We start from the raw sequence: 25298 nt of genomic DNA on the forward strand, positions 1-25298 counted from the left end.
TGTTTCCTATTTATTTACCATTTCGAGTTAAAATGCATGGAAGTTAATTCATTAAATGTATCAGAATACATGAATAGACAGTCTGTGGATAATTAGCAGATTTATACACTATGAGAATGTACATCAATTTTGAATATAATGCAAATAAATACACAGAAGTACATGTTAAACCAAAATACATCACGATTAAAAAATGTAATCACTTATTTGCTGTACATTTAATTATTTACAGAAAACATTATTGCACTATGCACTATATATTGGACGTATATTTATTATTTTAATACCATTATTGTTCATTAATTTGTTTTATTGTTGTTAACAGGTGTGGGCATGGTTAAATGCACTTTTTGTGCTTTTGATCTGTCTCTCCCTCATTCTCTCTCTCTCTCTCTCTCTCTCTCTGCTTCTCCTCAGGGAAAATCATCACCACCTGTAGCTTGTTTGTGAGAGCTTGCCTGAAGACCAAGAGGATATCAGGGCAGTTCAGACTCTGCTTGGAGACACACTTCTCCCCTGCTCCAGACTGAACCTTGTGCTAGCTTTTCATGCAGAGATAATAGTTGTGTTTAGCAGTGGCTAGTTCTTGTTTCTGCATGGACTGTTAGTGAATAATGTTCCAGGTTGTGGCTGAGCAAAAGGTATTGTGGTTCTTTTGTCTCAAGTGATTTTAAATAATAGTCTGTGTGCGCCTGTTTTGTTGCCTCTGTTTTTGTTTTTGTATAGCGAGGGAGGTGAGGGAAGTTTACTATTTTCCTTTCCTTTTCTTTAAGGTAAGTTGGAGCTCTTTTACTAACTTAACTTAGTTGGTGGACTTTTTTTATTTATTTTTATTTTAGGCCCTGCCCTCCCCTGAGCCTTTGCTCACATTAATAATTCTCTCTCTCTCACACACACACACACACACACACACACACACACACACACACACACACACACACACACACACACACACACACACACACAGGGTGTCCTCTTCACTTCCCTTTGGACAGAGTAGGCTACCTAAAAAAATACACTTGTGTGGAACATCAGTATTCAGAGTTGATTCGATGGATTTCAGACTATCGATATAACACCTCATCAGCTGTCGAAACGTACTTTTGTTTTGTTTCCGGATGTGTTCTTGTCAGCAGCAAACAACTTTTTTTTTTTTCTTTTTTTTTCGCAATATTTAAAATTCAGGAAGCGACGTCAGTCGGAACCAAAACGATGACAAGGCACTGTAATATTCTAAACACTAGATGGCGCTAAACGTACAAGTATCATATGTATGTTTTTATGAATAAATAAATTACTAAGTTACACACACATTCAGTACAACTGGTGTACTCTTGATTGTTTTCAGAAGTCATACAGTAATAAAAACATCACTGATTATTTAGGAGCTAAATCAATCATACAAGATATGTAATCAGATATATATAAAAATGACATGTATTCATGGTGTCGTTTACAGTGATTATTAAACCGTTCATGAAAACAAAACATTTTACTAAACATTATTCCCAATATTAGACACCGCATTTTTAGTCACTTACTGTCGTTTTTATCAATATGTTAAGATTCAGATTTTGTTGTAATTTAGAAGCTTTTATCCAAAGCAATTTAGTTCAATAATACAGGAACAGTCCTAATGGGACAACAACTGAGAATTATTTTTACACTTGAAGGATTTGAACCTACAATCTTCTGAACAACACCATATCTGACAGGAAGATTAACACTCAGAATACAAAATTTTTTTTTGATTGCATTTATTCATGTGTGACATCACAGGTGCTGTGAAAGGTCCGAATGGTGCTGAAAGCAGGTCATTCACTGCCAGACTCATCTCGTATCTGGACTGCATCTCGCTGGGCAGCATACTGTGCCATGTTAGGCAATCCTGATATTATGCAACAACTGAGAGCACTGCGGAAAATGGCCATTTCATTTGCATCAAACCTGTGTGGAAAACAGAGGCTGAGAATGCAAAGAAAAATACTCTACACTTTCATTGAGTGATATTATTTTTTTTTTTTCGTGCAATTAGGTCTCATTAGCTCATGCAGTGTCAAATGATTTGAGATTGTGTTTGTGGATGTTACCATTCATTTGTCTTCTCATCGTAGCACTCCACATCAGACGTTGTGCTGAGTCCATTAAACCCTCCAACAGCAAACAACTGATCATCAACTACCTAGATTTTGAAGAAGGTATAAAGGAAATTAAGTGATGTTTAGTCAAAGTATTTACCTTAATATGACTAAATGATGAATCACTTTAGTGAAACCCAATAATATACAATGTAGAGTTTCTTGACTATTGAGATTAGGAATATGTTTTCATAATCCAACAAACTTTCCAATATTGATTCATTCTGATTTCCATTAAACCTTCTGGAGTTTTTTTTTTTTTTTTTTTTTAGATCCAATTTTCCAATTGCTGTCAATATGGGACCAATATAGATTCCCTGAATTCATAATTACCAAGTACTTATTGTAATGTTATTTCATAGTTTCAGCAAATACACCTAATAACTGTCCACTGACCTCAATGCCAAAGTTACTGCGTGGATTGTACATGGATGCTATATCACACCAGATGTTAGTCTGTGGGTTGTAGGTTTCTGCGGTCCGCAAACGGTTGGCACCATCAAAACCACCAACCTTTAAAAATGTATGCATTCTGTGAATTTTTATGCATTTCATGCATGCATTTACATAGACACAAAACAATCTTTAAACTATGATTACTTCCATGATTCTGTAGGTGTGCAAGGGTTATTACCCCATTTAAAAATTGTTCTTGAAACCAAAAACTTAACAAATGATTTCAGATAGTTCAGCAAAGCACCATTTCTCATTTTCATTTAGTTTAACTTGGGGTAGTAAAATAAACTAAAACTAATATAAAAATTATTAAAACCATATTGACAAAACAATTTAGTTTAACTTGTACTAAAATTATGTACAAAAAAATACAGCTTTTTTTAAATGCATAAACTGTGTTCTAAAATGATACAAAGAAGCATATGCTACTATAGACATATATTTAAATAACAAAAAAAAATAATGACCAAAACTAATTGGCTAAATAAACTAAAATAAATCTATAAATGCATATTTTCAAAATCAATTGCAAAATATGAATCCAAGCTAAAATAGAATGTCAATGATTTCAAAATAGCAGTGATGCCGGTGTTTAATACTCACAGCATAAACTAGATCCCCGTAAGCGATCACACCGACACCACTGCGCCGGCTTCTCATGGGAGCGACGAGAGTCCACTGGTTTGTGTTAGGGTTAAAGCTTTCAGCTGAGAAGAGACACTCTGTCCCAGTAAAACCTCCACAGATATAAACCTGTCAAACACACACAAATATAATACACATGCTGTTCGTTACTAAAGCCTTTGACACAGCGGTGATAGATGGTGTTTACGACCCTCAGTATATTTCATACAATGTTCTCTTTCTTATTTAAAGGTACTCTTATGGTATAGTCCCGTTTTCTCCATTTCACCAGTCCTTCTGCTGTACAGGTGCGTGTTCTTACCCTGCCGTGCAGTGATGTGGCGCTGGCATCACTCCTCCGTTCGTTCATGGATGCGGTCAGTGTCCACTGGTTGGTGTCAGGATCATAGCGTTCTGCTGATTTGAGCCGTCCATGTCCATCAAAGCCACCGATGGCATAAATGAACCCATCCAGAGCAGCAACACTAACATAGCATCGCCGTTCATACATGGGAGCCACCTACAACAACATGGTTTTACCGTTTTTTTTTTTTTTTTTTTCATATAAGTCAGTGCATACATCAATACACTATTTCATTGTTCTCTTTAATCAGTTGCAATAAAGTACAATGATATTACCATGATTTTTGATGGACTTTTAAATAAATATAAACTTTTTTGACAGAATCACTGAGGATAATTATGATTGTTATGGTCGAAACATTTATATTATATTATATTATCAGGGTTATTATAGTTAACTTAAACTTAACCCTTACAAAAAAATGCATGACATTTTATTGCATGATATAACAAAGAAACATTTATTTATAAAATAAATTAACCCTTAAACTTATTTTAGTAAGTTTCCAAAACAACTCTTCTTATTTTTATTAAGTTTAAATTGATCTACTAAAGTAGGTAAAATTGAACATTTAAAAATAATAATAATTATATATATATATAGAAATTATAATGCCAAAAATACAAATTAAAAATCGTATCTGAAATACAATTGAATAAAACTTTATATATTATATCTGAAACTACAATAATTGTTGGAAAACAAAAATGTATCCTGGATTCACCATTTTTTGGACATGAACCATGGTAATACAGTGTTATTCTTTAAAGTATTCTTTAAACCAATTTCATTCAGTACTGTGGTCCATATCAAAGTACAATCGGATACCCATCATTTCACCATTAGTTTTTTTTTGAAGGAAGCTAAATTAAAGTTACTGGCTGACCTACAACATTTCTCACCTCATGCCAAGTTTGAGTGATTAGATTGAGCTTCCTCACACTGTTGAAATACTCCACACTGTCATAACCACCAACACAGTAGACGAACTCATCCAGGACAGCTGTGCCATGATAGGCTCTGGGACGCTCATCCTCAAGAGTCACACTGACCCAGCGGTCTGCTTTTGCATCATATGCTTCGATCACATTGGAGGGATTGCCGTTGCTCCATCCTCCGATGGCCAATAGGATCGCAGAGGGCAGACGTGGGCGTGTCAGTTGATGAATGAGCTCTAAGCTGATGGGTCCATGTAAATCCATGTCAAATTCAAACAAAGCCTTCATTGCATTGATGATGAGAGGCATGCAGGCTTCATTCTCCATCACCAGTGCATTGCTCTTTACATTATTGATGAAGTAGTCTGATGTCATCAATCCCATTCGAACCTGAAGCACAGGGAAAAGAATTGCTAGATTGTTACTAGGCAGTTGATATGGTGTTCAAAGTGCTTGCACCATTACAAAATATTATATTTTTTGTCTTGTTTCTAGAAAAAATATTTAAACTTTATAAAATTAAGATACATACAAAGACAAATGATTTAAGATATTAAGTCTTGTTTTCTGAAAAATATATAATTATTATGCATGTTTATGCTTAAAATAAGAAAAATATCTCAAGAAAAACTTTTTTCAAAAGTATTATTTTTCTTACCCAAAGTAAAATAAACTAGACCTGAAATAAAATATATATTTATATATATATATATTATATATATATATAAAATAAATATATTTTTTTTTTCCCAGCTGTGAAGGCAACATCAAATGCATTCGCAATTTCATTTAGTTTAATTTGATGTACTGAAATAACAATAAAACTCAAATTAATAAAACTATAAATAAATATAAATTAAAAACGAATTTAAAATTAAAAACTATATAAATAAACACAATTTTTTTCAAATAGATTATAAAAAATATATTAATAAGAATTACAAAAACACACAAAAAATTACTAAAACTAAAATTAAACAGAAAACAAGAATAAAACTAATTTAATATATTGATAAAAAGGTGTAAACTCACTTAATTTTGTTATTAATTTATATTGTTTAATACACAAGAGTTAGTATCTTAAGTCACTGTCCTTCTCAAGTAAATGTATCTTGATTTAAGACTTTTTAGATATTTGTTATTGAAAACAAGGCAAACATACTATAATTTTTTTTTTTTTAACTAAAAAAACAAAACAGTGCAGACTGTTGAAAGATAGCTCTGCTGTTTTACCTTTGGCAGAAGCATGGTGATGTGTTTCCTCCTGCTTTCAGGTGCGTAATCAATCCAGTGGAGCACGGCTTCAAAAACCAGCTCCTCCTGTTTGACATTCAGCTCATCCTTCTCAATGATGTCCTCGAGCTGTTCCAGTGAGAGCTCCAGGAACTCCTCAGATACTTGCAGAACCTCCTCAAAGTGCTGCAGGATGTAGAGCTTTGCTTTACGGCAGAGCTTTGAGCAGGAGTGGAAATCCTCTGTGAACATGCGGATGCCAACGCAGTTCTCCGGACGTAAGCGTGACTCCAGGAACTGACAGCAGGCATCTACAAGACCTGAGACTAAGAACTGATCAGCCGCCACCAAGAGCTCCAGCACATTCTCCTCTGTAATCAGGACAGATGCTGTGTACGCGTACTGAATAATAAGAGACATGATGTTTCGGGACAATCCTGGAATATCATAGAAATGTTCCGGTATTCTGGTCCAATTAGCAGAGAAGAGAACCCTGCAAACAATTTTGAAAAAGAAATATAGGCATTATTAATGAGTATTTTTGTTTCACACATTAAGAAATATATTATTTACAATTTAACCTTTTCAAATCAGTTTTCACAAGTAGACTAGAAAAACATATTGCTTTAAAATAAATGCTGCTTCAATGAATGGTATTTCACAGATTGATTAATTTGTAACAGATTGTTGTCATATATTGATTTCAACATGCTGCGTAAACTCGTAAACATTCTTTTAATTCCATTAAAATGAAGAATTTAATTTCAAGAAACATTTTTATCTAAATACTGTAGTAATATCCTGTGTTCTGCTAATGCACTCAATAATTTCTATTCATTTAAAATATGCATTAGACATCTTAGACAGTTTTAACAGTATGATGCAAACTGATGCAAATTATGTAGGCATATATAATTATAATTATTTCTAGGTAGGATACTTTGTACACAGTTGCAGTTTAAATGCTTCTGCTCACCTAAAATAAGGGCTGCAGCCACACAAGATGATCTTGTGCACTTGAAATTCTCTGTCGTTTGCCCTGATGATCAAGTCAGTATGTTCACCCAGTAAACGTGCTTCATCAAACACGTTCAAGACTGTGGGACTGATGTTCTCCATTTTACAGATATATATATATTTACCAGCTTTTGGTCTTTAGTAAATGTATGCAGTCTTCTCATCTCAAGATTGAAGTCTCTGGAGTTCCATATATTCTAGTTCTAGAATATCTTTGTGACATCATAGTGGCAGAGATGGAATAGGCTTTTTTTATTATTAATTTGTGTTTTGGCCTTAGTCTTTGGCTTTTGCATCAAAACCAAAGTTTATATTAACAATTCATAATAATTAACCATTTGATTTTTAACTCCGTGACCAATAAAATTAAACAAAGAGATTAAATAATTAGACATTTGAACATGCAATCATGCAAATACATGACACAAAACACAAGTGAGTTTTTGACAGTAGCAGATTCAACAGATGTCAAACACTGACAGTTTACATAATGCAGAATAGCTTGGTATTACATGGTACTTGATTAAACACTGTGAAAGGTGAAATTACAAATACAGAATACAGTCTATGGTGCCACCTAATGCATTTCACAGACATATTGATTTCAGAAATATTTATCAGCACCCAGGCTGTTTTAATGAGCTGTGAGTTTTTATTGGTGAATCTGTGCTACCCACAGAGGAGCAGATGAGAGGCACAGTTAAAAAATAACAACTTTTTAAAAAAAAATTATAGCCTGTGGTAAATTTCATTTATTATTTAGCCACTGAAGTATTCCATACGTCGGTTCAGTCTAAAGCGAGAAAAATAAACTTATACTTATTATACTACAGTTATATAACTAAGAAAGAATAATAACACAATAATCCCTTGCTTAAGCAAACATGCATGTTATCAATACTGGTAATGTGGTAAATAGAATGTATCAGTGACCCCCCCCCCCCCCCACACACACACACACACACACATCCCTCTATGCTGGATTTGGGCTTGATCGGGGCTCCTCAGTGTCTTTATGCTTCCTTTGAGACACACAGTTGACAACACACTGACATTGCCTTTCTCATTAACTAACATAATCTGGAAACATGTTGTGTTTTTATGGACATTTGAATGCAGCTCAACAGGACTTCTTTCTGAGTCTCTGAACGCCATCTTGAGGAAGATTTAGTTTCTCACAGGAAACAGCTCTTAGCAAGTGCTTGCTCTGAGTGTAACCGAGGGTCATCTTCTAAACACACTTGATTAGAAATGTTAAAGGCCGTGGAGCACATCTTATGCTGAATGTAGAAGGCTGATGTCTCTTCCTGATCACTCATTCTCACAATCACAGTCAAACTGAAGAAGTGGCTCAAACTCATGTCAGATTTAGTCTTTGTGGGACTCAATGATCAGCAGAGTTTGAATACATTCAATGATCATCTTGAGCTCAACATTATTATGCACTGATATTTCATTCTCAAATTATGACTTTTACCTTTTTTATTCAAAATACCCAAAATGGTTTACTCAAATGTTACTAATATTAGTTTTGTCCTTTTTAAATTTATGACCAATAAAGTGTTTTCAACAAAAGATTGTTTATGTTCATCACTCATAATTCAGAATCTGTTAGATACAGATCGTGTCAGGTATTTATTTTAAACATTTGCAAATGTATTACCTAGCAATGTTGCTGTTTTATTAATAATTAATGGCAAGTGAAATTATGGGACATGGAGAATCAGTGATGTTTCAAGGTCAAAAAAGTGTGTGAATGCAGTGCAGTACGTTAATCTCACCACCAGAGGGCCCTTTCACCTGCTTATTCCAATGGACTCTAAAGTGCCCCACAATTCAGTATTTTTTTATTTATTACTTAATATTTGAAGCATTGATAATAATTCAGTTCTATGTCTATGTTAAACTTTTTTTTATAGAAAGCATGAATATATGAGCACAGAGAATGTCAAAGAGTTAGTCAAATATTTTATTTCATACAATCTTAAAAAAAAACTTTGATTGAATTTCTGTACAATGTGATATGTAATATTGATGTTTTCTTACTACAAACTATTGCAATTATCAATTGTATGAAATCTGTGTATCTGTATTTTCATAATTGAAGGGGAATGTGGATAATATTGCAATAAGTACTATTTTAAGACAACAACAAAAATGCATTATAGATTAGTTGTTAATTTTAAAGAAGGCATGCATTACACATACTTGGCTAAACGTGATGTATAATATTTTTCTCATATTCCTCTGCATTTGTGTGTCTGGTGTGTGAGCCGTGATGATAGAGGAGGAGGTTCCTGCGCTCATGTTGGAGGATGAATACAGGAGGCTCAGTGTGTGCTCCAGCAGCTCGGGAGAGAGATGCATCGACACGTGCTGTGATTTCAGGTGAGCTGATTAAATGAGGATTGAATGCATGACACAGATATAATGCATCAGCCAGATCACTAAACCAGTGTCCTGTTAGGAGTTATTGCATGCTGACTATTATATTTTAGTTGAATCATAGCACAGCTCATCTAGAACACATGGAGCATGTTAAGGAGACTTCTGTAAGTTGTTTCAATCTCTGTTTGATTCAGAAAAGTCCACCGCAGATATCTAGGATGATTTGCATATGTATTGTCTGTGAATATCAAATATTCATCTAAAAATAATAAGGTTATATAGTTTCATTACGAACGATTATGTCATTGTCCTGGTTCTGGCTCATCAGACTTTAATATACTGGCATGAATTAAAAAAGAACAAATCATGAGAGTTATCGCATCTGTAGCTGCTGCTAGGATGTGATCTGAAGTGATTTATTCTCATCCTCATTCTGCAGGGAAGCTGTTTGGATGATGACGGCTGGACTGGAATGCAACAAATATCTTTGTCTCTTACCAGCAAGATGGAGTTGATTTTAACTGAAGACATCTGACACCATGAGGACGATGATGATGATGGTGATGATGAGAATGAATGTCCTCCTTTTTTTGTGTCTCTCAGTCTTATTGTTTTGCACCTGTCCCCTCTCATCAGCTGATGTTCATCAGAGGTCAGTGGTACCCAGAGCAGCCTCCCGCTCCGTGGCAAGGATGGATGGTGATATAATCATCGGTGCTCTGTTTTCTGTCCATCATCAACCTGCAGCAGAGAAGGTCGCGGAAAGAAAGTGCGGGGAGATCAGAGAACAGTACGGGATCCAAAGGGTGGAAGCAATGTTTTATACACTAGATAGAATCAACGCAGATCCCAATCTTCTTCCCAACATCACTCTGGGTTGTGAGATCAGGGACTCCTGCTGGCACTCATCTGTTGCTTTGGAACAGAGTATTGAGTTCATAAGAGACTCGCTTATCTCCATCCGTGATGACAAAGACGGGACGAAGTGGTGCGGCGAGGCAAATCCTCCCGCTCAGGCGCCGGCCACCAAAAAACCCATCGCTGGCGTGATTGGACCTGGATCCAGTTCAGTGGCCATTCAAGTTCAGAACCTGCTGCAGCTGTTCAACATCCCTCAGATTGCGTACTCGGCTACAAGCATTGATCTGAGCGATAAAACCCTCTATAAGTACTTCCTTAGGGTCGTGCCCTCGGACACTCTTCAGGCCAGAGCTCTCCTGGATATCGTGAAACGCTACAACTGGACATATGTGTCAGCAGTTCACACCGAGGGTGAGTTATATATATGAGTTAGTATCAGCATGTGGTTCTCCTAAAACACACTTAATAGAAAAACAGACACAAATTAGTCGGTTCTCATCATAGAGCTATAAAATGTATTGTGCATTGCATGTCAGATCGTCTGGTCTTAAAATAATTTTATGCAAAATGTAGTGAGGTCTTTAACATGTACTAGTTTTTTTTTTTGCAAAACCGAGCACAGTTTAGGATGTTAAGATCTCTTTGAAACTCTTGTGAGATTATTGGGATCTGTTTCTCAGGAGAATTAAGCAGAAATCTCCATTTGCACCCTATTTAGTCTCAGATCAGGTTTTAAAGCTGCTGTAGGTAACTTTTGTAAAAATATATTTTTTACATATTTGTTAAACCTGTCATTATGTCCTCACAGTACAATATAAGACAGATAATCTGTGAAAAAATCAAGCTCCTCTCTGGCTCCTCCCAGTGTCCTATTGCCATTTGCAGAAATGCATCCGCTCCCATTAAGAAACAACCAATCAGAGCTGCGGTCTGTAACTTTGTTTGTGTTCAAAATGTAAAAAAAAATATATAATAAGCGAGTACACCATGAATCCATTTTCCAAACCGTGTTTTTAGCTTGTCCTTAATCACTAGGGTGCACCTATAATAAGTGTTTATATTCGGACTATTTTAGATTGCTTCGGGGGTACCGCGGCGGAGTAACCCAGTACCTTTGTGATTCTTCATAGACATAAACAGAGAGAAGTAGCTCCGGCTACAATGTTCTTCCGCAAGATGCAAGCAGTTCCGTTTATTAACCGCTAGAGCGTCAAAAGTTACCGACTGCAGCTTTAAATAGATATAGATCTTATTTGTGATTTTTATTTTCTCATTATCATCCCATGCTTCAGTCTGACTTTCAAAAATAGCCCAGATTGCATTTAAAATAACATTAATATGCCTGTTTGGGACGGTAAAATGAAATCAGACCAGAAGAACCAGAAGTTACAGAACTTGAATCCAAATATCACTTCAATTCCTCTACAAGGTCAAACAATCAGTATGCATGCTGAGTGTCTTTTAATCACCATATCATTATCAAGAGATTGATGTTGGTCTCATATCCTGTCACATTATTCCAAATACAACCCAATCTGTGATTAAAAAGTGACACAGTAATCTAATCTTCTTAACAGCACTCAAAAGCACAATCAGGATCACAACCTGAGCTCTCAAATCATTCAGTGAAACAAATATCTGTGTCATCATCAGTCCAATGTCATATACACCGATAACAAACATAAGAGTCATTTCAAACATTGAGGATTAATATCATCTGATGTATATAATAATGGACGATACCTGAAATTTAGAAAAATGTTCATTCCAGTTCACAATTCGATTCAATGTTAACATGGAAGTTTACACTCATAAAAGAAAAAGAGCAAGTTATTACATTCGAATAGACAACTTTTTTTTTTTTTTGTTAGACTATTAAGGTAAGTTGTGCCACTTGTAATTTAAATCAGACTAAAGTGCCAAACTCATTGCATGGACACTGAGAGACTCTGATTTAGACGCTCTTGTGTTGGCTGTCGTTCCTCAGGGAACTATGGCGAGAGCGGGATGGAGGCCTTTAAAGAACTGGCATCTCAGGAAGGTTTGTGTATCGCACATTCGGACAAGATCTACAGCAACGCTGGGGAGAAACACTTTGACCGTCTGCTGAGGAAACTGCGAGAGCGTCTGCCCAAAGCTCGTGTGGTGGTGTGTTTCTGTGAGGGGATGACTGTTCGTGGTCTCCTCATGGCCATGAGACGCCTCGGTGTAGCCGGAGAATTCCTCCTCATCGGCAGGTGAATATTCATTTCTAATTTAATGAAATGTGACACTTCAGGGATGCTGGGGGCCTTTAGAAGCATTAAAACATAACCCTTAATCGTTTTATAAAGCATCAGATCTATCAGAGGGATTCTGCTAGAAATGATTGTGATTTCCTGATGCTGCAGGTTTCTATTAATGAGATATTAAAATGATGGATGACTGTGCCTTGAGTTTTTGAAATCAGCTGAACCCTCTCTTGTTGGCGTAAAGTATTTTATACCTCTGTCTTGATGCCAAAGCAGTCTCTATGGACTGAAAAGAGGAACATCATTTGGACAAGCTGCTTTATTCTGGGTCAAGGAGACTGTTTTAAAGGAGGCTAATTCAAAGCTATATCATTTAATAACTTTAACTGTAAGAAATACTAGTTATACCAGGCTGAAAGCAGATATTTTGAAGATTGCTGGTAATCAAACAGTTGGTGGTTCCCATTGACTTCCATAGTATTTATTTTCCTACATTACCAGCAATTTTCAAAATATCTGCTTTTATGTTCAAAATAAGAAAGCAACTCATAAAGGTTTTGAATTACACAAGGGTGAGTAGTGACAGAATATTCATGTTTGGGTGAACTATCCCTTTAACAGTGTGCGCACAGTAACAATTAAAATGATTTTGTTTGAATATTATGTATTTGAAATGAATTTAGTAAATGATATTGTAACAAAATGTAATTGCTAATTTGTATTCACTTGTATCCAGAATTGTGAAATATTTAGATTCTAAAACTATCATGAGTTTTCAAATGTCATTTAATTGCAGAAGTTAGAAATGTTCAAAAATGAGGTCAAAGGTCAAGCCTGTGTGTTGCACAAGAAGTACTCATTATTAATTTTAGTAGTTTAAAAAAAAATATATATATATATATATATATATATATATATATATATATACAAAATGTATTTTTTGGTTTTGCATGACAAATGATGGGGAAAACATGGCTTTTCCAAAACTTTGGAAGCTAACATAGCTAACATATAATTCATAAACAGAGCTTTTTATCTGTTAGCATATTCATCAGACTATAATTTGGCATTATTTTGACTATATGATTATGTAAAACCAACAACATTACAGCAGCAGTTTTAAAGATGTTTTCTTTGGATTGTTTGACTACTCAAAAGAGAATATAGAAAAATAAAGTCAACTAATTTGTGTTTCCTGCTAGCCAAATTTCACATACATAAACAAATATCTGGATCTAAAATTTATTTAGAGTTGTTTTAGGAAAACTATCCAAAGCTCTGTTAATCCTAAAGCAATCAAAATGTATCTATTCATCTTATGTGTCCTCTTAAGGTGTACATTTATTACTGTTTTTGTTAACCTGGCAACATATCCCTTACGGAAAAAACAAACAAACAAAAAAAACAGAAAAAATAATTGTGATACGTGCTCTGAAGTCCCAATCTGAATGAAAAGATTCTCAAACCTGTTCTGAAGATCTGAAGTGCTTTGAAGTCGAACCCGCTCCGAAGCGCTCTGAATTCCCGATCTGAATCAAACTGATTTGTGATATGCTATCCGACTGTAGTGCTTCATAACAGTGAATAATTTTGCGATGCAATGATTTAACTGATTTGGGGTTTTGAAAAGCTCCATTTCAAAGGTGTACATTTTTAGCATATTTACCTTAACTTCTCAGGTAATATCAATATTAGGATTTCAGAATTCAGTCAAAATTCCAATAGCAGTAATTACATATACTCAACTGTTTGATCAAAACTATTAACATCGATTGACATTAGTAGGGACATAGTATCCCTAATAAATTCTAAGCCCTTGACTGAATCATTGCTTCAATTCATGGTGCTCCAGACACCACACGTCATTGATGCTTGCTGGTCACAGCTGTACAAGGAACAAAGATTTGGCCAAAACATAAAAAAAAAAAAAATTTTTTTACATCAAATTGGAAATGTTTTATTGAAAGTGTAATCTGTTAAATCCAATCAATAAATCATCAAACACCATTTGTCAGTTTGATACACAAAAGTAAAATCTAAAATATATATATTTTTTTTAATACAAAAATAAACACCTGGGACCTAAAATTTGAAGCAGTTTTAATAAAAGTTGAAGCAACACTTGATTGTGGCATTCCTTTGGTCAGCTGTAATCACTTTGAGAACACACAATGCTTGTCAGCTGCTCTTGATTAATTGACATCTGTGAAATATGAAGTGTCCACTAATAATAGTCAGTTTTTGGCATGCTGCCGAGAAGATGCTGAGAGGCAGATGGTGCTGATGATGCCATGACCACAGAAAGACACCTTCATTACAAGCTCAAACAACACACGTTCAAGTAGGGATGGACTAGGACTAAAAAACAGCCTGGGGTTACATCTTACTATTATATAGTTCATGTAAATATTTTCATGCTCTTTTGACATGCCGAAATAGCATCTTATTCCGTGCAAAGGCAGCCAGTTGTAAAATATTTTGAATGTTGTTGCTAAAAGCACCAGAGAAGATTATATCAATCAACTGACTGATGAACCATCTAACACAAAGTGTTGTGCACGCTGAGTCTGTTTTTCAGCCTGTGCTAAAGTAGGTCAATGCACTCGAGTGTCAGTGTTATTCAGGCATTGCAGGTGAGAGATTGAAGAGGAAGCTGGTGGTAATTAGGTGACTGATTAGACACTTTGTGACCCTTTCTTCAGTGACGGCTGGGCGGACAGGGATGAGGTCGTGGAGGGCTACGAGCAGGAAGCTGTGGGTGGCATCACTATGAAGCTACAGACAGAGGAGGTCACGTCCTTCGATGACTATTACCTGCAGTTACAGCTCAACACCAACAATAGAAACCCCTGGTTCGCTGAATTCTGGCAGCACCGTTTCCAGTGCCGCCTCCCGGGACATCCACAAGAAAACACTAATTATAAGAAGAACTGCTCAGGTACGAGAAGAACGAGGCTGTATATGGGTCATTCCTAGTATGCAGTACATTTTCATGTCCCCATCATAGATGACCTAATATATTAGATAAAATATTATCTTAAAAATCACAAATAAGTGAACATAGAGGTGAATTTTACAGAATGTGTTACTTTGTTCAGGTAAATGTTCTGAACTTCTAAAATAAAAAAAATTAAAAACTTCATGCAGAAAATAAAATTTGCTAAATATTTACTCTATGCAAGATATAGATGAGTTAGTTTTTTTCATCAAAACAGATTTGAAGAAATTTAGCATTACATGACTTGCTCACTGATGGATCCTCTGCAGTGAATGGGTGCCGTCAGAATGAGACTCCAAACGGGGGGGGGGGGGGGGGAATGTAATTCGCAACAAGTAATCCACACGACTCCAGTCCATCAACTGATGTCTTGTGAAGTGAAAAAGCAAATCCATCTTTAAGGCGTTTTAAGTTAAAAGACGAGTGCTTTATTGCCTTCTCCGGTGAAAAAGTCGTCCAGACTCAAAAATATGCACAGATCAAGCACCGTTTACAATTGAAAACAGTTTAAAACAGTTCTAAACACATATGTTGGTGTATTTTGATGTGAGAGGACAACAGATGGTGGACTTTTTAACTGGAGGAAATATTTTTATGGATTATGAACTGGTATTTTGGACTAGCACAAACAATTGTAAGTGTGAGCAGTGGATTTGAAGGATTCTTTGGTTTGTAGCTATAGTTGTCATGCAAAAATAATAATAATAATAATAATTTCTCCTGTTTTTATCAAATTACTGAGTTTAAGGCTGATGATACATGGGGCGACTTTTTTAAGCATCATTGCTTGGGCACTTTCCCACTGAGAATGGGCAACAAATTTCTATCTGGATATTTTAGATCAGTTGTGGGCCCTTGTCTCATCTGTTTGCCCACTGAAGGCAACATTGCAAAGAAAGTTTATCATCAGCCTAAAATGTACGGCAGAACAGGAATGACCCATTTTGCATGCTATAAGCTGTTATTTCCCAAAACAGAAGGGTTTATAATAATTTAAAATCATATATTTGTGTTTTTGCTCCTTTTGTATCTTTGAAACCATCTCTGGTGACTGAAAAGGCGATATAGGTAAATGTACTCTTTTTATGGCACATTTCTATCTGGCTGGGTTCATATTTAACACTTTATTTTCTGCATTTGCAGTCCCACATTTAGTTTCACAAAGCAATATATTTATGTTTTAGCTTGTTACATGCTTTTAAACTATATAATTCTTTATGATCTGAATTACATTTATGCTATTTTCATGTTGCTTGTCCATATTTTTACAGCGTTGCTTTGCTTAAAAAAAAAATTAGTTTTTTAGGCGATCTTTATGCAAAATGTTAATTAAAATTTTTTGAAATGTAAACATAAACACAAAATGCAAACTGTTACAAATAATCAAACAGAGAAATAGTCATAGTCTGCTGTTCTGTTATTATTTCTTTGTCTAGAACTCCAAGATGGTAAGTCAATATTTTTCTGAAGAGCTAGCGTGGAGATACTTCAGCAATATAGATAGAGGTCGACTGATATAATACAACCATATGATTTCAAAATAAATTATGTTGTGTGACTCTGCCTTTTTACTATATATTTTAATATCACTAAACATTATTAGATAAGAGAGTTTGTAAATAAGCTCAGGTCACAATGCAGTACTGAATATCGGTTGACCTCTAATATATGAAGTTATTGGGATGTTTTTTTTCCCCCAAATAAGAAATGAGCATCTATAAGGGCACTTTATATCCCAATAACAGCTAGATTTATCATGCCAGTTGGCTTTGCTGCATGTTCCAGTGGGGAACTCTTTTAAGCATTTTTAGATGCTTGTGCTAATATGAATCAGAGCCTTCAGAGAGAAGAAATAAAGAGGTCACACTTCTTATTTCTACAGATTCGGCTCCACTTGCACCATGCATCTGCTAAACATTCACAACTGAAAAAAAGAAAGAAAAATAGATATGTATTGATGTCATACTGTGGCTATGGTAAAAAAATATTATTTGGTGCTCACTAATTTATACAAAAAAAAAAAAAAAAAACTGTGACCAGACATTATAATCTGGTGTCACATTGTAAATAGGGTAGACGAAGTTATAGTAAAGTAAAGTATATGGTGACTTTATTTCTTTATTCATAAGAAAATCAATATTTAAGGATCTAAAATAAATTATACTAAACTAGGAATGTTGTTCGTCTATTGTTTGTTTTTCAGATTTTTTAATCTGATTATTGGAATGATTTTGATGAACTGTTGATGAGATTAATTTTGTGATGAGATGATATTTGGGAATAGATATCATAGCACAGTATCATATCCTTACTGAAGCCTCCAGTACTAATTATTTCACGTTGCATGTAAACAAAACGTTGACATACCAAATAAAAGTTTTGAAATTGGTTTAGAAAAAAATGATCTAATAGAGAGCCAGGGGGTTAGAAACACAGAGAAATCCTCGCAATATGCCTCTAGTATTAATAAAACATGTATTTCATGTTTTTCTCAAGTTTTTCTGTTATATTATGGTTTGAGCCCATCCCAAAAAATGAGGTATTTACAAGCGAAGCATGCCTAGGTTTTAGCTTTCACTCGTGGCTTGTTGCAATGCACTTTAATTCACAGATATAATGTTAGAGCCATCACATTGAGCGTTTTCTTTGAATATGTATGTTTTATCTTTGAAATACACCATATTTATCAGTTATGGTGCCTGATACTGCTTCCTGCTGGCTTGTTACAGATCACCAGATGATACTGTAGGGTGTCCTTTGACATTGCCCGTTCCTTTGAATTAACACAGCAATCTTTTTTTTTTTTTTTTATTGTCAGACACATTTACTGTGAGTCATGAGGGAGATGGGCAAGAATGAGAACACGGATGAATAGTTAATTTCCTTGCTTAATTAATAATAATGTCCCCATCATGTCCATTACTAATTAAATGCTGCGTTGGGTTACATAAATGGTTTGCCTCGCCAGGGCAACTGCATTTCATTTGATCTTCTGTTTTAATGCTGCAGTCTTTTGATTCGCTGTCCAATAGAAAAAGACAGAACTTACTTAACTGTTTTTCCTGTGCCTTAGGAATAATGATGTCTTTGGACACCCTATCGTTCCCTTTCTAATGCTCAAAAATGACTATAAAATGGGGTCTGGAAATACCATGGCTGAACTGTTACAGTGGAGATTTTCATTGTGATTTTCATTTTAGTAAAAGCCTTTTAGCTGCAAAATGTGGAACTTTTTTCTAGGATTTGCTGGTATTGCTGAATGATTTACCGCAGTCAACATGAAATCAGAATTCACTTAATGCATGTAATTACTGTCAATGATTCATTAGTTCACATTATTTGAAAGAAAACTACATTGCCTGTATGAAAAGACTAACATCACTTAGGCCATGTAGGCGGTTGGATGTTATCAACCAGTAGTCAAATAGCTGTTAAGATCTATAGTGATGTAAAATGGGTTGCAAATGTTGTTTCATGTTGACTAAAACACTCAGGTTGCATTGCATTGATGTTCTAATAATTGCTTTTTGGTTTTCTGATTCTCACAGGTTACGAAAGCCTAGAGGACAACTATGTCCAGGACAGTAAGATGGGTTTCGTCATTAATGCCATCTACGCCATGGCTCACGGACTTCATGATATGCATCAGCACTTGTGTCCGGGTCACGTGGGACTGTGTGACGCCATGGACCCCATTGACGGCAGCAAACTGCTGGACTTTCTCCTCAAGACCTCGTTTACTGGTGTGTCTGGAGAAGATGTGTGGTTTGATGAAAACGGGGACTTACCAGGCAGGTCAGTCTTACTTACTGGCCTACATAAATTTACGTTTTATTCACTAAACTAATAACACAAAAATAGCAATTCATTAATTTTTAAACCACCATGGAGTGTGCTGTGCATCCAATAAATGCAGTGACCTGACTTTGGAAAACACTCTGGCTGTTCTGTCCATAATTCTGTCTTTTGGTGGCAATAATCAATGTTTTGCATTATTCATGCCAAAGAAAATGTAAGATAGGATGAATTATATGCTGAAGTTTAATACTTAGGTTTAGGGGTTTGTTTAAATTGCAAACCCCAACTATGAGCGATAATAGTTGTATTGTAGATTAATTTCCTTCTCTCTTTTTTTAAAGGTATGACATTATGAACCTGCAGTTTGTGGAGCCTGGCGTTTATGACTATATAAACGTTGGCTCGTGGCATGAAGGCGTTTTAAGTATCGATGATTATATGATCCAGATGAACCGCAGTGAGATGGTCCGATCTGTCTGCAGTGAGCCCTGCTCCAAAGGAGAGATCAAGGTCAGTTTGTATATTTATTAGCAAAAACACTTTATTTCCACTGCATCCATTTCTTCTTAAACAAATGTGTATAATGTGTCTTCACAGGTGATCAGGAAAGGGGAGGTGAGCTGCTGTTGGATCTGTACGGCCTGTAAGGACAATGAATATGTCCAGGATGAGTTCACCTGCAAAGCCTGTGAGCTGGGATGGTGGCCGGACAAAGAACTGCAAGGTATTTCATTTGCAATAGCAAATTTTGTTAAACTTCAGGCCCAGACTTGACCTGGCCAAATGATGAATTTGAGTTGTTGTAGCTGAAAGTACTACACTCTTATTAGCAGCTGAAAGCATTATCATATTAGCCCAAACATTCAATAAATTAAAACTATGAAAATGTGTAGTGCTAACCGAAATGTGGTTGGTTTTCATTTGAAGGATCATCTGTGACAGCTGTTTCTCCTAATATTCCTCAGGAGAAATAACAATAGACACAAATGAGACCATACTTGATATATAGACCTGTAAAATTTAGTTGCATAATATTGCTCAGAAAATGTACATTCTTTGAAGAGAAGTGTTTAATAAAGTACTGAAATCTTGCATTTTAGTTGGCTTTGGTAATTTGGTTTTCTTGAGGTTGAGAACTCTTCTGAAGATCTAGAGGAGACATGACATTACTAGAATCAGCAGAAGAATGAAGCAAAAGTCTCAATTTTATCTCTATTTGATTTCATAGTTGTTGGTGGGGGGGTTGCTGTGTGGCATAATTAACATTTTAAATTTGAAATGTTTCCGTAAAGCTAAATATTCAAAGATATAACTTGGTCTACAAGCTTTAACAATTCAGTGTCACAATTTATGCCAGACAAGAATGACACCTTAAACCGACCGCTTGCAAAGAGCTTGATTGACAGGCGATCTGACCAATCAGAGCGTGCGTATTATGTGTTACCGGTGCTATATCTTTCTAAGCCATCAGACTTATTATTTTTAAATGATAATAGAGTTGCAGTGGTGATTTTTGCATGGACAGGCACAATTAGTTTTCTTCAAAAAAATGTTAAAAAGTAGATTTTTCGACATAGTTTAAATCACTTTAATGCTTTTGGAAAGTCAAAGGAAAAAGCATGTGTCTGAATCAAAGCATCATAGATGCGTCATCAAACATCCATGCAGAATCCCATTCTCCAGCTCTTACATTACTGATTTGGCTTTTAAAAGACCTTCACTGTCCTATTTTCAGAAGGTTTCCCATGACACCTGAAGGCCATTTATCATTTTTACGGATTGCTTGCGCCGTGCAACTTATCGCCTGTGACAGCCCTACTTCACCGGCTACTTCTCTGTCCTATTTTCATACACTATGATGGTCAATGTCAATGCAGCAGCCTAGAGTGTTTCTAGCAATGTATTTTTCATCAGTTCACTATAGTATTCTGCAGCTCCATTCTGTGCTACAGCAGTAATGCACAGATTCAACATAGTTCAATAATAAACCATGTGCATGGGACAAATACAAATTTAATTTGTGATTCATGTGTTTCTATTTACAAATTGTTGTCCTTAAACTCAACTTGAGTTTTATCACTGGTAAAAGTGTCTAGCTCTCATGAATACTGGTGTTGGTAATGAGGAAGCATTGGTTTCCTCTCTCCTGCTGCAGTCTCTCAAGTCTCCTTTGGCTTGGTTCTTTCTTACGGCCGGTCCCTAAGTGGAAGGGCTGTTTATTTTTAGGTGAGCTGAAAACCTACTTTAGTACTTGGTGCATAAGCGAGCTGGTCAAACTCAGATGGCCAGTTCTACAAAAACACGAAGCAATGCAGAGTGTATGCTTTTACCATTTTTATTGAATATTCAACAATGCATGCATTGATCTCAACCTCCTGTTGACCTTTTAGAGTGTTTGCTTATTGGTGGAAGCATTAATTCATAATGTCTCACACCCTATGACTATAGACACACACTATATTGCCAAACGTATTCGGACACCCCTTCTAATGAACAGGTTTGACTACTTTGGTACAATCAGTCAATTTTAACCTTCAATATTATAGTAATGTAGTAGTACCAACTGACTCTCACAGAGTTTATTGGGTTTATTGTCAACCAAATAAAAAGTCTGATGCTTAGAAAATTATTTGCACACCATTAATAGCACAATATAAATGTGAATAATAGGGATGCTTGTCTTAGTAAACACTACAATTAATTATTGAATACATTGTGTTCATAGTCACATATGATCTAATCATTTTGTTTTGTCTACTCAGTTTGTGAGCCCCTTCCCCTGCAATACCTGGAGTGGAGTCATCCTGAATCCATCGCGGCTGTCGTTTTTTCATGTCTGGGCATCCTAGTGACCAGTTTCGTCACCTTCATCTTTATACTGTACCGCGACACGCCAGTCGTCAAGTCCTCCAGTCGTGAACTTTGCTACATCATCCTGGCTGGCATCTTCCTGGGCTACATCTGCCCCTTCACTCTCATCGCCCGTCCCACCATAGCCTCGTGTTACCTGCAGCGCCTTCTCGTGGGTCTTTCGGCCTCTATGTGCTACTCGGCTCTCGTCACCAAGACCAACCGCATCGCTCGCATTCTAGCCGGCAGCAAGAAGAAAATATGCACACGCAAACCACGCTTCATGAGCGCCTGGGCGCAAGTGGTGATCGCTTTCATACTCATCAGCGTGCAACTGACTTTGGAGGTCACACTGATCATCTTGGAGCCTCCGGAGCCCATAAAATCCTACCCCAGCATTCGAGAAGTTTTTCTAATATGCAACACCAGCAATTTGGGCATGGTGGCGCCATTGGGCTACAACGGTCTGCTCATTCTCAGCTGCACCTATTATGCGTTTAAAACTCGCAATGTCCCTGCCAACTTCAACGAGGCCAAGTACATCGCCTTCACCATGTACACCACCTGTATTATCTGGTTGGCCTTTGTGCCGATCTACTTCGGTTCCAACTATAAGATCATCACCACATCGTTCTCCGTGAGCCTCAGCGTGACGGTGGCTCTCGGCTGCATGTTCACACCAAAAATGTACATTATCATCGCCAAGCCCGAGAGGAACGTACGCAGTGCGTTCACCACCTCAGACGTGGTGCGCATGCATGTGGGTGATGGGAAAATTGCTTGTAGGAGCAACACCCTGCTAAACATGTTCAAACGCAAGAAGAACGCGTCTGGAAATGCCAAGTAAGTAGCTCAGCGGTGTCAGCACAGTCTCTCTCCGTCCTGTTGCGTTAGAGCCCATGGGTCCAGTTCTGTTAATACAGCTTCCCTCCAGATCTTAAGATCATGCCATTTAGAGGAGCTTCTTCAATTAACATCTCAATTAAGGTTAACTACAATTAAAACCTGCACACCCGGGGCGTCTGAGCAGCAGGGCTGGGAGAGACTGTAGGACTATAGTAGCTTTAAATGTATGTAAAGGCAAAGAGCAAGAATTGTTATTGTTCCACTGCTGGTTGGTATGATAGTCTGTATATAATAGTAGAAATTTGTCAACTGGAAGAGATTTTGCTATCATTTTTTTTTACCAGTAGACAAATAAAGCAAGAAGCAAAAAGGTGGAAGGACTTGTTATAAACAAGTAAAAGATGGTTGTGACTAATTGTTTTACAATTGTGATTGTTGCATAATATAGAATGCATAATATATGTACATGTATATCGGCTGTCTTGCAATGGCTCTCGTCAAAATTTAGAGTTGCAACTATTTGTTTATAATATTAGTCTTCTGTGTTAATAATGCAAGCTGTTTCTGCCCTGATGCCAGACTGATTCATTTGTTATGAATAATCTGAATTTTTGCTGAGAATCGAAATAACTTCCAGATGGAAAGAGAAAAATGAAAATAGAATGAGATTAAATTCCTTTTATGTGTAACGTATATTTTGGGATATAAAGTGTGGTCCAAATGTTTGAGAGCACTAATAGAAATGCTTCAATTTTCCTGTGTTTTAATATAATATGTAATATTTTAATAAACTAAATTGAATGTATTTGTTATATTATGCATTTGTTTTTATGGAGTATTATTTGATATATATATATATATATATATAAACGTTTGAGTAAAAAGTTGATTGAATTTTCACACAAATTCAGAATTTAAATAAAAAAATCTTTCTTTAATGGCAGCAGCACTGGATCTGAAAATCATGTTTTTTGGCATGATTTGAGATGTTCAAAAAGCATCTTGAGGTTTACTGGAAGAAAATCTGACCCTCGTTACAAAAATGTACTCCAAATACATTTGATTAGTCATCATAGAGCAGGATCAGAATTGTTCCCAATTAATTGTTTTTCTAAGTTCATGTGAAAAAAATACATTTTCAAGGTAGTTGTTGACTTTTGGACCTCACTGTAAAGTGTCACTTTAAAATAAAATTGCTTATACTGTATACTGTGATTATGATCTTGGTCATATTAGAATGATCTGTAAAAATAAACTTTTTTTAAAGCATATGCCAAATATCTGAATACTAATATTTAGTATATATTCATGGCACAATTTTTTTACACGAACCAGAAATGTTGTTCTTGTGTTCACCTTTCTCGGTTCCTGTGAAATAACAGTCGTCTTTATTTTGTTCATAGTTCTAATGGAAAGTCTGTGTCATGGTCTGAACCAGGTTCAAGACATCCTCCGAAAGGGGAACACATGTGGCACAGACTGTCTGTACATGTGAAGAGGCAGGAAGCCGGATCCAATCAGACGGCTGTCATCAAACCCCTAACTAATACCTTCAATAACCCCGGCATGGAGTTTTCCGATTTAAGCACCAAGACTCTGTATAATGTAGCCGAGGAGGATGAGGGCGACCCGATCAGATACAATCCCCCGGGCAGTCCTCCTCTGATGGGCAAGCCTATGATCAAATCGGGCGCTGATATGACGTTTTACACTCCTGAGCAACACGTGCCACAAAAAAACAGTGTTCTCCCTCAATATTGTATTGCCGATCAAGAGGTGCTCGAGTTCAATTCAAGCATGCCCGATCTGGATGAGATCATAAGTCTGCCCGAGCTGGGTGATGAGGTGATCTCCTCCCTTCAGCCCCAAATATTGCACCCGCATCCGATTTTGTCCATGCACATGGATGCATACCCGGACGAACCCGCCTCCCCTTTGGAGGAGGTTGAAAATGACCAGTTTGGGCTTCTTCAGGGCTACATGTATGACAATGCGCAGATCCATGATGAGGAGGAGTTGGTGCAGATTAAAATGACAATGGAGGACTCTGTGGCCCTCATGCCACCTTCTCCGTTTAGGGATTCACTCGGCTCGGGCAGTCCCATTCCCAACTCCCCCATGTCCGAGTCCATCTTATGCACACCGCCGAGCGTGACGTACGCATCCGTCATTCTCAGAGACTATAAGCAAACCTCCTCGACCCTTTGAAATCTATTTTAGGAGATCATGTCAGCTCCAGCTTTGTGAAATAATAGCTACTGTACTAGTTTGTGCAATAATGTGACTGCAAGTCGCCTGAACTGGAGAGCTTAAATATTACAGTATATGCTTGATTTAAAGAGAGAGTATGGAAAGGCATGTATGTTCAACAGGGTCCAAAATTAAGACTTGCCAAGTGCAAAATGCACATAAAATTAAAACTTATTTTAAATGGGCCAGTGTTATTTTACTATTACTGATTTACTATTATACTTTTTATTTAAATATAATTAGTTTTTATACTGTGTTGTCATTTTAATTTCTGTTTAAGTTTTAGTAATTTTGTTTTGTTTTTAT

The 25298-nt window shown here is 36.3% G+C and overlaps 2 protein-coding genes and 1 long non-coding RNA gene across 4 annotated transcripts; 2 read left to right on the top strand and 1 right to left on the bottom strand.

Moving 5' to 3' along the window:
* Nucleotides 1-506: 506 nt before the first annotated feature.
* Nucleotides 507-3856, top strand: LOC127975771 (uncharacterized). Its single transcript, XR_008157615.1, has 2 exons — nt 507-641; nt 3527-3856. It is a non-coding gene; the product is annotated as an uncharacterized LOC127975771 (long non-coding RNA).
* On the bottom strand, nt 1240-9804 carry LOC127975769 (kelch-like protein 10). The gene is made up of 8 exons (XM_052579729.1): nt 9657-9804; nt 5754-6246; nt 4485-4910; nt 3541-3738; nt 3198-3347; nt 2535-2651; nt 2091-2182; nt 1240-1947 (listed from the first exon to the last, which is right to left on the bottom strand). Exons 2-8 carry the CDS (start codon nt 6171-6173, stop codon nt 1815-1817), a joined length of 1536 nt encoding a protein of 511 aa, XP_052435689.1. The 5' UTR covers nt 6174-6246; nt 9657-9804; the 3' UTR covers nt 1240-1814.
* Nucleotides 9028-25298, top strand: LOC127975768 (metabotropic glutamate receptor 1). 2 transcript variants are annotated; one of them, XM_052579726.1, is made up of 9 exons: nt 9028-9158; nt 9598-10430; nt 12007-12256; nt 14953-15188; nt 18797-19043; nt 19388-19556; nt 19644-19770; nt 21809-22739; nt 24146-25298. In XM_052579726.1, exons 2-9 carry the CDS (start codon nt 9698-9700, stop codon nt 24948-24950), a joined length of 3498 nt encoding a protein of 1165 aa, XP_052435686.1. In that variant the 5' UTR covers nt 9028-9158; nt 9598-9697; the 3' UTR covers nt 24951-25298. The 2 variants fall into 2 exon arrangements, with proteins under 2 accessions (XP_052435686.1, XP_052435687.1); XM_052579727.1 differs by having other exon boundaries at nt 24181-24432.

This window comes from Carassius gibelio, chromosome B17 (genome assembly GCF_023724105.1).
Source record: "Carassius gibelio isolate Cgi1373 ecotype wild population from Czech Republic chromosome B17, carGib1.2-hapl.c, whole genome shotgun sequence".
NCBI lineage: Eukaryota > Metazoa > Chordata > Actinopteri > Cypriniformes > Cyprinidae > Carassius > Carassius gibelio.

What these genes read in the sequence shown, in the direction of transcription:
- LOC127975769 (XM_052579729.1), bottom strand. Translation starts at nt 6,173, where the DNA reads ATGTCTCTTATTATTCAGTACGCGTACACAGCATCTGTCCTGATTACA. An exon ending in TCACCATGCTTCTGCCAAAG is followed by an intron (nt 4,911 to 5,753) that starts GTAAAACAGCAG and finishes CCTGTGCTTCAG; the next exon opens with GTTCGAATGGGATTGATGAC. An exon ending in CCACATCACTGCACGGCAGG is followed by an intron (nt 3,348 to 3,540) that starts GTAAGAACACGC and finishes TGTGTTTGACAG; the next exon opens with GTTTATATCTGTGGAGGTTT.
- LOC127975768 (XM_052579726.1), top strand. Translation starts at nt 9,698, where the DNA reads ATGAGGACGATGATGATGATGGTGATGATGAGAATGAATGTCCTCCTT. An exon ending in AACGGGGACTTACCAGGCAG is followed by an intron (nt 19,044 to 19,387) that starts GTCAGTCTTACT and finishes CTTTTTTTAAAG; the next exon opens with GTATGACATTATGAACCTGC. An exon ending in GCCGGACAAAGAACTGCAAG is followed by an intron (nt 19,771 to 21,808) that starts GTATTTCATTTG and finishes TTGTCTACTCAG; the next exon opens with TTTGTGAGCCCCTTCCCCTG.